Genomic DNA, 18,908 nt, shown 5'->3' with positions numbered 1-18,908 from the left:
TGCAGAGCAGATATGTGCATTTACACTACTTTTATATTTCTACTCTATTTACATTTTCGAAGTATTTGGGTGCTTAATGGTTTATTATGGAGTACTGGGTTTATTGTAGAAGTGCCTTTAGTGAGGTTATTGTGAGTTGAGTGTATTTGATATGCTCACCTTTTGTTCTATAATTCCCTATCTATGTGATGATGTCAGTATGTCTTGAAAAGACAACAGTCGAGTATTAAGAGCAGCTTAAAGCTAAACAAAATGTGAATGTATATTCATACTGCACTATGGTTGTGTTTTGTAGCGTCATGGCACAACTATGAAACTATTTGCACTGTAATTGACAGTATTATTGCACTACAGAATGGTAGCTAAAAGGAACCAGTATCAGTACTGAAGAAATGCACTTTGATGTATTTGTATGTGGTGACTTTGAGGTTTATTGATATCGATGAAGCCAAAGAGTTATGTTGAATGTGAAAAGAGTTTTATTGCAAATAGAAAGATGTTAATGTACTTTTACAATACACATTCATTCACCTGCACACAGACATACCATACCTACCTCATCCACATACACACACTGTTGCCTGGAACCCACTCACACACACACAACCTGAAAAGAACAATAATTGTACACACATATTTCTATACCCACCTTGAACCTGACAGAGGACTTTGAACAAACAGACATTATTGCAGTATTGGGAAATGTTTGATTTATTGTTTTGTATTGTGAATTATACTTGATTGTATTGGTGAATAAATGAGAGGAAAATTAGGAACGAAAGAGAACAGTTCTGTGTCTTCATTTCTGTGACTATTCATTCTGTTTTTCAGACCTACATCATCCACTCAACCAATATTGTAAATGTGGTACCCACACAGCTTGGGACCCGTTACATAAACAATATTTCAAGGGCGAGAAATCACAATAAAAAATCCTAAGCATTCTTCCTCCACACTGGGAGAAAAACAGCATCTGAAAGTTTGATGGTGCATTTCTTCTCATGAGTGTAACTTTTCCATTGCATCTTATGAACGGTGAGGTGCAAGTGCTGCTGGCCTGCACACGCATACTGGTGCTTATCAGTGTGACGTCGTCTGTTAAGGATCTATAGATCTATACATACTGGTGCTTATCAGTGTGACGTCGTCTGTTAAGGATCTATAGATCTATACATACTGGTGCTTATCAGTGTGACGTCGTCTGTTAAGGATCTATAGATCTATACATACTGGTGCTTATCAGTGTGACGTCGTCTGTTAAGGATCTATAGATCTATACATACTGGTGCTTATCAGTGTGCGTCGTCTGTTAAGGATCTATAGATCTATACATACTGGTGCTTATCAGTGTGCGTCGTCTGTTAAGGATCAATAGATCTATACATACTGGTGCTTTGGGGTTTAGCGTTATGTGTGTCTGATTTAGCCTTAGTGCTGGTGTCACGCACCGAAAATGACGGATCTACAAGCTCACAATGCATCACAAACCGATGCGTCATGAGCTTGTAGGTCGGCTAATTGTCGGCTTTAGGGGAAAGGTTAAATGCTGATCACAAGTATAGTATTACAAACGTGCACGTGTGTGTCCCTCTGTGCATGTGTGCATGCGTGCGTGTCTGTGTGGTCATTAACCATTGCCTAATGACTTTTTAAGACAAGTGGCCAACACCAATCAGTCAGCAAATGAGACAGAAAGTGCAAACAAACTAACAGCCCAGATGCACAGATCTTGATTTATTATACAGCGATAATGAAGATAAAAAAAATCTTATTAAAGCCATGCTGCTTGGTCATTTGTCATCATCACTCTGTTTTGACATATGTTTACTTTAAAGGGCAAGTTGTGCTGCACGCACGCTCGCACTTCGACACCAACTCTGGGGGAGCATGGGATCAAACTGGGAACCCACGCGGTTCCCATCCGGCCGCCGCTCTGCTGGCCACTCTATGTCCCTGATCTACTGCAGCCCACGACACACTTTTTTTTTTAATGTATTTTTTGTGGCTTTCGCCTTCATTTATTTTTAAGGACTAGGCTGACAGGAAATGGGGAGAGAGATGGGGGGGGGGTGACATGCAGTAAAGGCCGTCGGGATCGGGAGTCGAACCAGTGGCACACTGCCAGGCTGGATTACCAGCCAAGGTGCCTGGACCGCTGAGCCACGGCCCAGGCCATGCACAAACACATTTCAAAAGGTCAAAGCAGCGAAGCACTGACCTTCTCCCAGACTGTAGCGCAGACGGGCGTCCCAGGCCGCCAGGGCCTCTCGGCTGTGGAAGCCCAGGGTCAGACTGTAGCCCAGGCAGAGGATGGACAGACTGTAGGCCACACCGTCGTAGCCCGGCCCGGGCTCCACACCGCAGATCCCCTGCATGACAAGACACGACAAGACAAGACAGACAAAAGTTTAGTCAAATGTTTTACTTATCAATAGTATACTGTATATTAATGTACTGTAGATAAACTGTAGATAGTACAAAAAGTAAAAGTACACATATTATTGCAAGTTCAAAATGTGCACACAATCTTTTGAAAATACCCGATCTACAAGCTCACAAGCTTGTAGATTGGGTATTTTCAAATGGCCGAAATGTACATAGGGTTGAAGTGGTTAAATGTATGTTTTCTAATCCAAATTAAAGTTTTCAAATAAATGCAGTGGAGTAAAAGTACAACATTTGCCTCTGAAATGTAGTGGAGTAGAAGTAAAATCAATCAATCAATTCTGCTCCATGTATTTCTTCCAATACCTACAGAGAGACCACCCTATTTTATATCTAGAGAGGTTAATGTCATCAAACGGTGGTCCGTGGCGCAAATGCTGAATGAATAATGGGCCTTTGTAAAGAAAAGGTTGCAAACCACTGATCCAGCGCAAAGCAATCCAAAAAACGGTGAGTATGCCAGCAGCAACGTCCATGTCCTGAGCCAACTCTTTCCACTCACCGTCGATAAATCCCACCGGGCAGAAATATACAGTTTTGTCCACCAGCCGGAGTTACTTGTTGACAGTACAGTATATGTGTTAAGTTCAAGGTTTGTCCTTGAAGTTAACTCAGGTACGAACAAATTATCACCTGGCATTCATCACTGGCCCTCATTATAATCCAACCTCGGCAAACTCAGAATAACTCTTCCTATACTTCCTGGCCCCTTCCCTACCTCCTTCACAGGTGTTACCGATGATATCAATAATTAAGGCTCTGTTCCAGTTAGCCGTGAAGTGGTTCTCAAAGTTTTTTTAATTTCAAGGAACCCCATAACTCTAGCTCAGAGTTGCACACCCCCACTCAAGGACACAATTGAGACCCACTGGTGTAGCAGAGTGTTTCCAGTGAGCCAACACACACCCTCACCAGAATGGAACAGAGCCTTCATTAGTGTCATCTGTAACACCTGTGAAGGAAGTAGAGAAGGCGCCCGGAAGTAAGAGTAATTATGCTGTGTTCATTGAGCCTATTATTACAAATGTTGTGATAATCTATATGAATATGAAGATGAATATCCTTTGGGACAATAGATTATTATTATTATAGATTTATTTTAAAGCAATAAAAGGAGATAATCTGTCTGCACTCCAACATTTTATTGGGCTTCTGAGTCATTTGAGATTTATCAGAGCGTGTCTATATAAACAGCCTGAAATGAACAGGTGCAACACCTACAGATTGGAACATTATAATACCCACAAGGGAGGGACACATTAGAATAACACATTATGTGAATTGTAAAAACAAAGAGAATGGATAAATCCATTTCTGAGCGTTTACCCTGAGGATTTCGCTGTGCACACTTGTTTCATTTATTTGCTAATGGAATAGTAGAAAGCAGCAGGCTGAGAGGTGTATTTGTGCTCATATAGAGCCATATTGATTCTTTTTTTAAAGGAAAGCTCATCTGGTTTCAGAAGAGGTCCTCGGGCACAACACAATGAATACAATACATAGACAATACATAGAGAAAACACTACATAGGCCTATGTATCAACACACAACAATACACTTGCAACATCAAAAACAATCAAACATCCACTCAAAACACTACATCAAAGACCAGTAGCATCTGTAGCATCTATTAAATTCACTCACGGTAGCAAGATATCAATGAATCTGAACTGAAGCACAGTAGCAATTAGCTCTTATTCAAAGACTTTCAAAGAGTGAGGAGGCGATGATCCTCAGTGGCTCACTTCAATAAGACCTCAGTAAACTGGCTAATGAATGATCAGAGGTTGAAAGATAGAAAGTACATTTACTTAAGTAACTTTTTAGGTATTTCTACTTTACTTGAGTGTGTCCCGGGAGCAGTATGGGTTGGCGCCCCAGCTTGTGTCTTCCGTGAGGAAGAAGCCCAACAAACCCACAGTGAGGCCTTTAGGAGGGCCATTCAAGCCTCAAGCGGAGCCTGCGGCACCACCAAGGGCAAGGTGGAGCCTGCGGAACCATTGCGGCTCGAGAATCCACCATTGACTGGTGCTGGGAGTCTGGTGCAACGCACAGGGCCTGACCTGGTGAGAGCAGGAGTGGACCTGGTGAGACGTAGGAGGGGCCCGGACAGGAGTCAACCCACAGAGCCTAGTCCTTCCACGCGCCAGAATGGTACCTCCCAGTCCCGGCAGAGTAGTTCAGGAGGAACGGATTGTGTGGCCTTGGTTTTTCCCTAATGGGACTGATCGAGGGTAGTTACTGGGACGTAAGTCGGGACTTGATCACCCCGGCTGGGTCACCTGAGTGAGGGGTATGATGTTGGGAGACCCGAAACCCCGATGACCTTGGGATACATCACTGAGGATACGTCCCAGGTGCATCCATGTATGTATTTTGTTTTAGTTTGTCCAATATGTCCAATACTTTTTACTTTTACTTACTTTTTACTCACAGAGCACAGCGGTTCAGGCTGGAACCCACCAGGCTATTGCAGATCTGCTATTTTCAATACTTTTAGTATATACATTTTCATGCAAATACTTGACTTCTGGACTTTTACTTTAAAATATTTATTTCTATATTGCAGTCTCTACAGTATAATGAGTTATCCCTGCCATCTATTAGATTATTGTCTGTCGGTTAAAGGCATAGTTCAGATTTCTTTAACTTAAGCTGTATGAAATACTTGCCAACGGGGAGCGACAAATCGCGCCTATAGTTCATTTTCAATGAGACCTGTGTTTTTGCTCGGAGCAAGCGTATTTATGTGAGCGCGGTCCCGTGAATTTGTTGCGCGCGTGCTCGTTTCGTGCACACGCCCACGACTCACCTGACCTGGGTTCGGTTTAGCTTTTCCTTTTACGCTTGCGATGTCGCGGCCCTCTTGAGCAGACCTGTAGCAGACCTGTCGTTGATCCAGGCAATAATGTGTGCGTTCCTCGCTCCCCGTTGGCAAGGCCCTATTGGGTCTCATGATCAGAGAAAATCTTAAATTTGTCACGGACAAGAAGACAAGTCTTGCCACGGACACATTTGGTCTGTGTACAGACATATTAATGACCCCTGCTCATTGACCATATTGGCGTCATTGGTCATTATATGTGCTCCTATATGTCGTACAGTATATGGGGGTTAGGGTGGTGAGGAGGGAGGGGGGGGTGGGTTGAGGGTGACATACCTCCAGGGTCACATTGAGCCTCTCCTTATGGCCACTGACCCTCTGCTTGTCTTTCTTCTTCTTCCTCCCCTTAAACACCTGCAGAGACAGGCAGTCTAACAGACACAGAGAGAGGGAGGGAGAATAAAGTAACCACATGCTTGGGGTATTTTGAGGTGACAGAATGGGAGAAAGTGTCAGTTACTAACTTACTACAGACATCCTGGATTAAAAATAAAGAAAAGGTATTCTCTGTGTGTGTGTGTGTGTGTGTGTGTGTGTGTGTGTGTGTGTGTGTGTGTGTGTGTGTGTGTGTGTGTGTGTGTGTCCACAACAGCACAGCTGTCATAACAGATCCTGAAACAATGAACTGATACATGAGCACAGCTGAAGATAAATTCGAGACGTGCTCTCACACACACACACACACACACACACACACACACACACACACACACACACACACACACACACACACACACACACACACACACACTTTTTTTCTCCTTCTTTGTTTCACATCGTCTTGCTCGCCCACCACACAATGAAATTCACATTACATTATTGTCTGGTCTACTGTTTCCCAAACACTGGTTCGGGACCCATTTGTGTGTCGTGGACACATTTCTGTTTTTTATGGTGTTGTTTTTTTATATATATAGTTTTTTATGTTTCATTTTTATTATGTTTCCTTTATTTTCTTTATTTTTTATTTTTTTCAACATTTCGACCACTGGTTGAGAACCACTGGTCTACAACATTGCTGATATAAGCTTGTAAGTAAGTAAGTAAGTAAGTAAGTAAGTAAGTACATTTTATTTATATAGCACTTCTCACAAAGTGCTTTACATACAAAGAATAAAAACAGAAAGAGGTCTATACAATCAAGACAGCAAATAATACTTGTGGAGAGCGCAACGCTGTATGCACACAGTTCATGACAGCTAGTTCAGGTTGGCCAAATATCAAGCTATGCCAAGCCTTGTGTTACGTAGAACAAATAACCAGAGTCAAGCATCACTAACTCTAAACTCTACTCTCTGTTTAATAGGAGTGTTGTGAAATATCCCCACGTGCTGATATGTGATATTTGCCTGCTGTGCCTCAGTGTGGCACATAGCCAGTGTCCAAATTATATTGTGTTGCAATTAGTTGAATAATTCCACAGTCTCTGACGGGATAAATGAGAAATTCAAAGTCCCCATTAAATATTTATTTCATTTATTTTGAATGTGAATAAATTCAATTGTATAATGTACAACTATCTGTCACCTTTCCTATGGAAGGGAACTAACATATTTTACTCCATGCTACTGTGGAAATCAAATACATTTACAAACAGTTTAAAATGTTCTTTGTCCTGTTGTGAATGTGTGTCAGAGTTGATCTGGTTTCTCTATGAAGTGCTGGTGGATGATATAAAAATAGAAGCGGTTTGCTACATACCGGCGACCGGGGAGGGTTTCCGCAGCACGACCCAGCGACTCTTCCACTGTTCAAAAGGTTAGAAAACAACAATAAATCACCACGCATATCCACTGGCTGCTGAGAGAGAGAGATATACTGCACACTACACAGGCTTAAAAAAAGAACAACAATAACGAGAATTAAACCTTTTTTCCATCTCTAAACTTGATTTGTCCCTCCACGACAACTGTATCCGTCATCTTCTGTCATGGTTCCGAGCAGCTGTGTGTGTGGCTGTGTGCGCGTGTGCATGTGTGTGTGTGCGTGCATGCGTGCGTGTGTGTGTGTGCGTGTGTACTGTGTGTGTGTGTGTGTGTGTCTTGCACAGCCGATACTGCCCGCCCGCCTGGTTTGTCCTCCCCGAGGGGCCACTTTGGAAATAGCTTTTGAAGAGGCCAGGCCACCCCCAGCAGCCAGCCAGCAGAGGCCCTCAGACAGACCTGAGACACAGCCAGTCATTAGCCACTCTCCGGATCCTCGGTTACCTTTTCTGTATTTGGGAAGGAGGTATACCGCCGTCCCAAATACAGAAAAGGTAAATAAAGGAGGTTAAAGTATAGCTCAGTCAAAACAAATTCATTTTAGGGAAGAAAGGAAAAACAGACAAGCTAAAAGTATTCTGTACTTTATAGCTTTCCTAGAAACGTAGGCTACTTGAGTAAAAGTAAAAATGTTTGTCTTGGAAAAGTATCAAAAAATAACACTCAAGTAAAGTATAGGCCTGCCTGTGTACATGTACTCGTGATACCGTGCACCACTGCTGCCAGGTTAGTGCAGTTGTCAGCCTGCGTCAAGCGATGATCGTTTACATTGGAGATAATTCAATTAAACTCGCATAACAGGCGTACCTTTCACTTAACTGGACGAGCGCTGGCATGCAGTCTGGTCTTAGACAGCAAAGCTTTCCTCTCATCAGCCTAGTCTTAGACAGAGATCCAGGGCAGCTTTCCTCTCATCAGCCTAGTCTTAGACAGAGATCCAGCACAGCTTTCCTCTCATCAGCCTAGTCTTAGACAGGGATCCAGGGCAGCTTTCCTCTCATCAGCCTAGGGATCCAGGGCAGCTTTCCTCTGATCCCAGAAGCCTTTAACATGATTATCTGTGGAATCTCAACTTAATCCTATATAGGCCTTATTTTCAATTGTTAGTCGATATAACAAAGACACAATGAAATCAAACGATATTCAAACTGTATGCAAAATCCAAGTGATCCATTGCATTATGAATATGTACCTGCATAACAGACACAAAAGTATTGAAATTATTCAGTGATTTTATTTTAATTCATTCATTTAGTAAACGGTGCAATGACAGTGTAGAGACCAAAAGAAAGAAAAAGGTATATCCCATAGTCTCGGAGTGTAGGCTACTATAAGATACCTCAGCCTTCCTTCATCTGTAACAAAACATTGTATTAATAGGACATTGATATAATAATGCATTACTGAATCGAACCTTACTGTACACTATATTATTGTTACAATACAAGCTTAAAGATTACGTTTTCAGGAGTGTCCTATGAAGAGAGTCTTGGAGTAGTTTTGCGAGCGGCGTGTCCCACACCAAAAATAACAGATGTACAAGCTCACAAGAGCTATTTCCGGTGGATGACACCGTCACACGGATAATGTATAAATCAGGCTTTAGTGTGATGCGAAAGCTCGGCCCGAGATGGGTTGGACTGAGGGCTGTCTGTGTAGAAACCTGCCAACCAGTGACATCATCCGTGGAGATTCCAAGCTAATGGACAGTACAGTAGTAGAGCATTTCTCTCTCTGGAACGTTAGCATGCTGTAGTAGAAGAAGCCATTGTTGTTGCATTATAATACAAATCTAAATGTATTTCTTTATTTTTATCGCAACTGCCCTCCACTGAGACTTAAATGGGTTAATGGTGCCATCTTATAATGAGCATTAGTGAGAACCAATGATATGAACATACAGGTTGAAAAGGGGTGAAGTGGTTATTTACGTGAAGACAAGGTTCAGAAGAGGTGGGCCTCTGTGGGCAGTGTTCTAGTCAGTGGTTTTCAACCCTTTTCACATTGAGGTCCATTATTTATTCGGCATTTGAGCCTCGGACCACAATTTGATGACATTTGGCCTCTAAGACCGAAAGCGAGAGAATATTTTGTTGTTGTTGGATACGTTTTTAAATAACAATTCTTCTACATTTTCTGGTTGTGTAGACTTCTGTAAGATGTTTAACAAAGATTTTACTCTTTAGAGCGTAGATCTTTAGGTTACCAACTCTCCATCATTTAGCTGGGGACCACCTGGAACCCACTCGAGGACCACTGGTGGTCCCCGGACCACTGGTTGAAATAACAGTGGTTCCCAAACATTGGGTCCGGCACCCATTTGTGGGTCCTTTTTGTTTCCTACATTTTGTTTAAGTATTATTAAAAATAAAATAAAAAAATGCACGTCTCTCTTTTGGGTCTCAAGCTAAAACGTGTGAGAACCACTGTTCTTGTAGATGACTGTGTAGAGAATGTGAGGTCTCAAAGTGGTCCAGGGACTCTCTGGGTTCCTGAGGGGGGACTAAATGTACCCTTACAAGTATGTAACTCTGACAGTATACGATAGACCAGGGGTCCCTGTAGCATTAAAAGTAGCAATAAATTATAAATAAATTAGTTCTTGGTCAGGGTCTATCGGATAGACCCTGACCAAGAACTTTTGGTCGAAACGCGTAGGTCCTGTTTGCTCGTCCTTGCTCATCAATAAACTATACGAGTCTTTTTCACCAAAGAAAAGAGTGCCTTGGATTCCTTTTTTTCTTTGCGAAAGAAAGAAAGTAAGTCTGCAATTTACACCTTTGGGAATGAAGCAGTACAACTTGAAGGAAAGAAACCTTTTTTTGTCTATATGGTTGTTATATATTACCAAAGAGCACCCATCTAAGAGCCACTAAACGGATCCCTGCAGCACTTCCATTTCTCTATTCTTATACAATACCCTGTCTCAGTGAAGGCAATCAAACGCAACGCACGTGCTTTAATAGTAAGGGAGGTAGAGATTCCAAGATGGCGTTTTTTCAAACGAAGGTCGCCTTAAACTTGCTCCGGTCAACTGGACCCTTTTGACCCAGTCCACGTCCCCGGTCCCCCCCACCCTGCTCAGACCGCCCCCTGGTGGTGGTGGAGGCGACCTGTTTGGCGGTGACCAGGGAGGGCAGGTCCGACACCTGGTACACCGCTGACCTCATCCTGCTGCCGCGGCAGCGCAGTTCAGAGGCCACGCCTTCCCACTTCCTGTCCAGTTCCGAATCGCGAGAGCTCCCCCGCGCGCGCAGGGGCGACTTCCCGGAATCCTCCTCCGGGTCGGAGGAGATGACTCCGATCTTGTCCAGGTCCAGGGCTTGGCTGCGGGCCGCGCGGCCCACACGGGCGCAGGAAGGGGACTTTGACCTGTGGCGCCGCGACTGTGGCGGCGGGGCGGGGCGTGGGGGCGGGGTGGGAGGCGGGGGGAGAGGCGGGGCTTTGGTAGGGAAGGGCGTTCTTCGGTTGGGCATTCTGAAACTGCCTCCTCCTCCCTCTCTCCGCCCTCTCCTGTCTCTGTTGCCTCTGCCTGCTTTGACACAGGAATGGATGAATGAGTGAGTGAGTGAGTGAGTGAGTGAGTGAGTGAGTGAGTGAGTGAGTGAGTGAGTGAGTGAATGCCTCTGTCTGGGGAACCAGAGCCTGCTTTAACACATGAATGAATGAATGAATGAATGAATGCCTCTGCCTGCATGGGAACAAGAGGCTGCTTCAACAGAGCCAGGCATAAGTGAGTGAGTGAGTGAGTGAGTGAGTGAGTGAGTGAGTGAGTGAGTGAGTGAGTGAGTGAGTGAGTGAGTGAGTGAATGAATGTCTCTACCTGGGGAACAAGAGCTTTAACAGAACAATAGCAAGACCTTCACCGCAAACACCACAACACCCATGCAGTGTTGATGTCGTCTATCGTTTTTCACTGACATACATTTTTATTCACACAACATATAGGAGCATCCATCAGAGGCACAAAACACACGCTAATGCACCGCATTCGCAGATGAAAACTGATGGATGTCTAGAATGCAGTCCATTTACTGGCATTCATTATCTTCACTGGGAAGAGATCCTTGTCTCCTGCTGCGTGTGTGTGCGTGCGTGCGTGCATGCGTGCGTGGCTGCGTGCATGCATGCATGTGGGCATACACGTACGTACATGCATGCGTGTGTGCGTGCATCATATGACCGCAACAGATTTTTGAGAATTTTTTTTATAAAATAAATGTTCTTTTCGGCAAGCAACGCAGACTTAGATTAACCTTCTGCATATTCCTATTGTTTCACTTTTATAGTCTGATATCACAGCTTCAGCCAAATGAACAGATGGCACCAAACGTTCTGAGGTCACTGGCACATCAACAACTCACTGAGTTGTGTTCGGGCACAGACAGTCAGGCACCACACACACACATTGTCACACACACGCACACGCAAACACATGTGTGTGTGTGTGTGTGTGTGTGTGTGTGTGTGTGTGTGTGTGTGTGTGTGTGTGTGCACGTGCACGTGCACACAGACAGCTGGGTGGCAGGCAGTAGACTAAGTGGATGTGACAGATATTCCCGTGCAGGCTGCTGGGTATGACATCATGGGAAAAGAGGCTTCCATGGCCCTGCGTGTGTGTGTGTGTGTGTGTGTGTGTGTGTGTGTGTGTGTGTGTGTGTGTGTGTGTGTGTGTGTGTGTGTGTGTGTGTGTGTGTGTGTGTGTGTGTGTGTGTGTGTGTGTGTGTGTGTGTGTGTGTGTGTGTGTGTGTGTGTGTGTGTGTGTGTACACACTGCACAGGGTGAAATTAATGGACTGTAGGATGTCATCTACTGGATGAGTGAGACACAGGCTAGGTACAGTGAGTGAGACACAGGCTAGGTACAGTGAGTGAGACACAGGCTAGGTACAGTGAGTGAGACACAGGCTAGGTACAGTGAGTGAGACACAGGCTAGGTACAGTGAGTGAGACACAGGCTAGGTACAGTGAGAGAGACACAGGCTAGGTACAGGGAGTGAGACACAGGCTAGGTACAGTGAGTGAGACACAGGCTAGGTACAGTGAGTGAGACACAGGCTAGGTACAGTGAGTGAGACACAGGCTAGGTCCAGTGAGTGAGACACAGGCTAGGTACAGGGAGTGAGACACAGGCTAGGTACAGGGAGTGAGACACAGGCTAGGTACAGGGAGTGAGACACAGGCTAGGTACAGGGAGTGAGACACAGGCTAGGTCCAGTGAGTGAGACACAGGCTAGGTACAGTGAGTGAGACACAGGCTAGGTCCAGTGAGTGAGACACAGGCTAGGTCCAGTGAGTGAGACACAGGCTAGGTACAGTGAGTGAGACACAGGCTAGGTACAGTGAGTGAGACACAGGCTAGGTACAGTGAGTGAGACACAGGCTAGGTCCAGTGAGTGAGACACAGGCTAGGTACAGTGAGTGAGACACAGGCTAGGTACAGTGAGTGAGACACAAGCTAGGTACAGTGAGTGAGACACAGGCTAGGTACAGTGAGTGAGACACAGGCTAGGTACAGGGAGTGAGACACAGGCTAGGTCCAGTGAGTGAGACACAGGCTAGGTACAGTGAGTGAGACACAGGCTAGGTACAGTGAGAGACGAGAGAGCAGGGGTGGAAAAAGTACCGTATTCACATTTTTAAAATCATGACAGTATTCAGAAAAGTTGTTTCTATGCAGTGGTTCGCAAACTATTTCATGTCAAGGACATATGTATTTGGTCACCGACCCCCATCTGTAAATAATGTTGTGCCAGGGTCCCCCCCCCAGAAGCAAAGATTTGAGTTAAAAACGTTCACTCTGAAAGAATATATATTCAAAGATTTGCAGATCTTCAAGCTCGTATAGCACGGCACTCGGTGAGCTTGATGAACTTGTAGATCTGCTACAATTCGGCCATAGCCACTCCCCCAAATGTGCCCAATGTGCTGACCTCATCACATTTGTGATGACGGCTATATGGCCGTTTTTAGCCCAAGGTGTGGTTTTATGTGCAAAACTAATGCTTGGAATGGATTCAGAATCATGAAAACCCCCTAGTTTGACACGTCACATGCTACTTAAAGTATAGTGAAATGTAGAACATACAAGTTGCCTTATATAGGCTGGAAATAGAGAGACTTAGTCCTGACGTCACTCGCTCATCCCCTGGTTTCCCCTGCAGGTTCACGGAAGTAATTTCTCTATGGAGAATAAACATGGGCTCATCTTAAAATAGTTTCATATAAGCAAGTCAGTCACTCAATATATGATACAGTCTGTTTCTAGTGAAAATTTAACTAATTCAGTAGCAGTGACATTAGCGTTTTCTCAGTTGATTCTTCATATCCATTTGAGTGAAAGGGCTGTGATGACATGTTTATTTTTCAAACACAGTTCTTATATGAGGCGATCAAAAATCCCCCCTATGGGGATTACAATGCAAAAGTACATGAACGCGTGGATTTGCACCCTCTACCGATATTGACGTCAGACTTGGCCGCTGTGGCGACCCTTGAAGGTCGCTGGCTCGGGCGCCTTAGCTAAATCATTAGAGCAGGCCCTGCATGGGCAACATACTGTATGTGCAAGATGTGGCACTTTTAGACAAAGTGCAAAATCACCATTCTCTCTCCCTATGCTCTTCTATACTACAATGAGCATGTGAAGAGTTAAACCACTTGAACCCTATATACAGGCGGCCAGTGGTTCCCAAACTTTTTAATGTGAAGGACCCCCACATTGGCACTAATTAGTCTGCGGACCGCCCATTTGAAAATATATGCCAAGGACCCAAAAAAAGAGAAGATTATTTTACGGCTTTAACAGTGACTTTCAGGACCCTCAGTTTGACATAAACGATGGGAGTGCTCAAAGCCAATCAAATCAAATGGGGAGCCATAGCGTCCCCCGCCCCCTCCCTCCTCCCCCCCCCCCCTCTCTCTCTCTCCCCTCTCTCTCTCTATTAATTTTATTTCTGGCACAGCACAAATGGCTATATGGCTGACTCAAATCATCGCTATGGGGAGCCATAGCGTCCGTCCGTCCGTCCGTCCGTCCGTCCGTCCGTCCGTCCGTCCCTCCCTCCCTCCCTCCCTCCCTCCCTCCCTCCCTCCCTCTCTCTCTCTCTCTCTCCTCTCTCCTCTCTCTCTCTATTAATTTTATTTCTGGCACAGCACAAACGGCTATATGGCTGACTCGGAAGAATAAAACAGAGGGAACTGGGAACACAGACCCAGTACAAGTGCTTGAAGGACTGTGGCAGCACGCCTTAGGGTGGACTTTGCCTACCACAAACTGGTGGACAATTTAGAGGCCTTTAGCCTTTTCTGGCTCAGGGAGATGTGTGGTGCAGGATGGGGAATTGTGCCTTTCTTTTTGAAAAACAGGTGTTGTCATCTTTATTCTAAGCCTTTCATATGAGTTTCAGTTAACTGCAACTGTGAAGTGACATTTGTTATGTACTGCAGTGTTTTAATAACACATGCTTTTAACCCATTCTGACCTGAGATCAGATTCATACGAGGTTTCCGCCGGACACACACTGGTCTGATGAACCCATTCTGACCTGAGATCAGATTCTAAAAATGTCAGTCGCTCTTCGATTTTCAAAAATAGCAGACCTACAAGCTCGTATAGCGCCACTCGGTGGCGCGATATGAGCTTGTAGATCTGCTATTTTTAAATAGCTAAAGCATACATACCAACACTAGATGCCAAGCAACGGTAAAGGTCAAGGGTCTCGTCTCTATGCGGTAAAGGTCAAGGGTCTCTCTCTCTCTCTCTCTCTCTCTCTCTCTCTCTCTCTCTCTCTCTCTCTCTTCTCTCTCTCTCTCTCTACTCTTCTCATCTCTCTTCTCTCATCTCTCTCTCTCCTCTCTCTCTCTCTCTCTACTCTCTCTCTCTCTCTCTCTCTCTCTCTCTCTCTCTCATCTCACTCACTCACTCACCTCACTCACTCACTCACTCACTCACTCACACACACTCACACTCACTCACACACACACACACACACACACACACACACACACACACACACACACACACACACACACACACACACACACACACACACACACACACACACACACACACACACAGAGTACCATGTGAATGTGTGTTTGTGTGCTTTAAGGAAAAGATGGAAATCTTCTTTGCTGAACTACTTTCTGTCTTCAAAACTGTTTGTGTGCGTGTGTGTGTGTGTGTGCGTGCAAACAGAGCGCTCTCTTGTGTTTTCGGGATACCAATAAGCCCAGCATGACAGCATGCCTAACTAGGCGTTGCACAGAGGGGAGACCATGCATAGCTAATGGCCCAGTTCCCTCAAAGCCTTTCTACTGTCACACAAAAGAAGCATGCACGCACGCACGCACGCACGCACGCACACGCACACACGAGGAGAATAGAATCAAAAGAAGTGACAGAGAAGTCCAATGAGAGGAATATCAAGTGAGCTACCATATGCAGCAGAACAAACAACGCAATATGCAAAACAAACTATAAGGTAGACCAACAAATGAACAAAATAAAAAGCCTGAACCACAAAACCATTCAAATATTTTGGCAAAAATACATTCTCATGTACAGTACATACAGTGGATCGATTCTGACTGGAATCAACTTGGACATTGTATATATATTATGCCATTGAGTGTTATTTATGCCGTAATAGGCAATAGACAACATTCAGCCACTAGATGTCACACTTTTACAACACCTGTTGCACAAGGTTCGCAATTTCTATGTCACATCTAATATGGAGTCTGGACCATATGCAGACCGCGGCCATCTTGCCATATAAGTTAATGGCACCTAGGTGCAACTTCCCATTGGCAGAACAGAAAAGTCCTATCTGATTGTATTAAACAACGTCAAACTCACCAACATTGCAGCTGTGTGGAAAGCTTGAATTATACTCTTTCTATCCTCTATCCACTGTTATGAGCTACTTTCTCTCCTTGCAGGTGAATATATTTCTAAGTGTTGCAGTTTGGAAGTGCTCGTTAAGATATCACTAAATTTCCCTGCGTACCACCTGTTTTGAATTTGCACATAACGCAGGAGGCAGATTGCTGAAAGCCCTATATGCCCTATCACGCATGCATGCACGCTGCAATGGGCTGCATGCATGCATGCACGCTGCAATGGGCTGCATGCATGCATGCACGCTGCAATGGGCTGCATGCATGAGCGCTGCAGGCAGGATGCAGAAGAACCCGGCCACTCATCATACGACGCAGTGCAGAGGAAGGCTTAAGCCCTAACCACACCAAAGGGTCACAATGGAGGGTCACCATCCTTGGTTCCAAACGGTTGCAAGGAGTTAACGCTAAAACAGTCTTGACCCTTTGGTGTGGTTTGGGCCATTGAATTCCATGCGTTGAATCACTAGGGTCAACGTGGGTCAACGTGCAACAAGACATATCACACCGCAGGGACAAAGCTAAAACCGTCTTGACCCTTTGGTGTGGTTAGGAGGGACGTTGACGCTTTACAAATCAGTTTACATTCTCCGTGAATGAAACAAGTGTTGTGATTGGTCGCAAATAAATATCGTATCCGGGGGAAATACATCCGACGGATGTTTTCCGGCCCCGGCGGTTCCGCCGATACACTATCTGCCTTATAGGTTGTGACCAGGCCGTTTCTCTGCCTTATAGGTTGTGACCAGGCCGCTTCTCTGCCTTATAGGTTGTGACCAGGCCGTTTCTCTACCTTATAGGTTGTGACCAGGCCGTTTCTCTGCCTTATAGGTTGTGACCAGGCCGTTTCTCTGCCTTATAGGTTGTGACCAGGCCGTTTCTCTACCTTATAGGTTGTGACCAGGCCGTTTCTCTGCCTTATAGGTTGTGACCAGGCCGTTTCTCTACCTTATAGGTTGTGACCAGGCCGTTTCTCTACCTTATAGGTTGTGACCAGGCCGTTTCTCTGCCTTATAGGTTGTGACCTGCAGGCCTTTTCTCTGCCTTATAGGTTGTGACCAGGCCGTTTCTCTACCTTATAGGTTGTGACCAGGCCGTTTCTCTACCTTATAGGTTGTGACCAGGCCGTTTCTCTGCCTTATAGGTTGTGACCTGCAGGCCTTTTCTCTGCCTTATAGGTTGTGACCAGGCCGTTTCACTACCTTATAGGTTGTGACCAGGCCGTTTCTCTACCTTATAGGTTGTGACCAGGCCGTTTCTCTACCTTATAGGTTGTGACCAGGCCGTTTCTCTGCCTTATAGGTTGTGACCAGGCCGTTTCTCTACCTTATAGGTTGTGACCTGCAGGCCGTTTCTCTACCTTATAGGTTGTGACCAGGCCGTTTCTCTGTCTTATAGTTTGTGACCAGGCCGTTTCTCTGTCTTATAGGTTGTGACCAGGCCGTTTCTCTGTCTTATAGGTTGTGACCAGGCCGTTTCTCTGCCTTATAGGTTGTGACCAGGCCGTTTCTCTGCCTTATAGGTTGTGACCAGGCCGTTTCTCTGCCTTATAGGTTGTGACCAGACCGTTTCTCTGTCTTATAGGTTGTGACCAGGCCGTTTCTCTGCCTTATAGGTTGTGACCAGGCCGTTTCTCTACCTTATAGGTTGTGACCAGGCCGTTTCTCTGCCTTATAGGTTGTGACCAGACCGTTTCTCTGCCTTATAGGTTGTGACCAGGCCGTTTCTCTGCCTTATAGGTTGTGACCAGGCCGTTTCTCTGCCTTATACAGTAGGTTGTGACCAGGCCGTTTCTCTGCCTTATAGGTTGTGACCAGGCCGTTTCTCTGCATTATAGGTTGTGACCAGGCCGTTTCTCTGCATTATAGGTTGTGACCAGGCCGTTTCTCTGCCTTATAGGTTGTGACCAGGCCGTTTCTCTGCCTTATAGGTTGTGACCAGGCCGTTTCTCTACCTTATAGGTTGTGACCAGGCCGTTTCTCTACCTTATAGGTTGTGACCAGGCCGTTTCTCTACCTTATAGGTTGTGACCAGGCCGTTTCTCTGCCTTATAGGTTGTGACCAGGCCGTTTCTCTGCCTTATAGGTTGTGACCAGGCCGTTTCTCTGCCTTATAGGTTGTGACCAGGCCTCTCTTCGCAGATGAGTAAGGCTGGGACTGAGCGAGGCTACCCTGATTCAGGTTAGACTGAAAAGAAATCACTGAGATCAGAATAGTTGGTACAATATTTCAGTTGATTCTGTATTATGGTGATCTAGCATTTCACTCTTCAATTTACCTCTCCCCCCCCCCCCCCCCCCCCCACCTCTCTCGTCTCTTGATTCCCAAACCAGATGACCTCAAAATGAGTTTTCCTCAAAACACGTTTGGGAATCTTTTGGGAATCGCTTACACGCAACGACTGCATGTGCAGTCTTAATGTTTATGAATGTGGTTACATTATTTGTACAAGGAGTTACACATGGATAAATGCACAGTGAGGATTTTACTGTGGGGGGGGGGGGGGGGGGGGGGGTAAGCTTATACAGACACTGTCACAAATCGAAATATATGACTGAATAATATTATGTTGATATCATATTACAATTTTGTATATGGTGTAAAAAATACCATATCCAAGTACGGGGGAGATACAAAAATATGAAAAGTGTTTTGAAATGGATATGAAGTACATACCGGTACTAAAAGTTTATAATTGACACATACTTTCACAAACATTCGTTATTTGCTTTTATGTGAACAAAGCCTATGCTAACTGTTAGTTCAACACCATTTAAACTGTGTAACAAATGAAGTGAGTGAGTGAAGGTAGTTCAACACCGCTCGACCGCAATTAAACAAATGCAGTGAATTAAGACAAACGACAGAGGAAAGTCTACAGTGACAAACAAAAGGAGGCTGTCCACACGCGGC

The 18,908-nt window shown here is 44.9% G+C and overlaps 1 protein-coding gene across 2 annotated transcripts in view; it reads right to left on the bottom strand.

Annotated features, from left to right (window-relative positions):
* Positions 1-7,310, bottom strand: part of dok7b (docking protein 7b) — a 48,076-nt gene extending 40,766 nt beyond the window's left edge. For both annotated transcript variants that reach the window (XM_083765423.1, XM_083765424.1), the window contains exons 1-4: positions 7,198-7,310; positions 7,031-7,076; positions 5,606-5,700; positions 2,219-2,369 (exon numbers count right to left, since the gene is read on the bottom strand). In XM_083765423.1, coding sequence (XP_083621549.1) covers positions 2,219-2,369; positions 5,606-5,700; positions 7,031-7,076; positions 7,198-7,251 — 346 coding nt within the window. In that variant the 5' untranslated portion in view covers positions 7,252-7,310. The remainder of the gene's footprint in view (positions 1-2,218; positions 2,370-5,605; positions 5,701-7,030; positions 7,077-7,197) is intronic.
* Between the last annotated feature and the right edge of the window lie 11,598 nt (positions 7,311-18,908).

The sequence above is a fragment of the Protomyctophum parallelum genome (genome assembly GCF_964188405.1).
Source record: "Protomyctophum parallelum genome assembly, chromosome: 5".
In the NCBI taxonomy this organism is placed as follows: Eukaryota; Metazoa; Chordata; class Actinopteri; order Myctophiformes; family Myctophidae; genus Protomyctophum; species Protomyctophum parallelum.
Note: the sequence above shows the minus strand (reverse complement) of the source record. Positions and strands in the feature narration are given on the sequence as shown.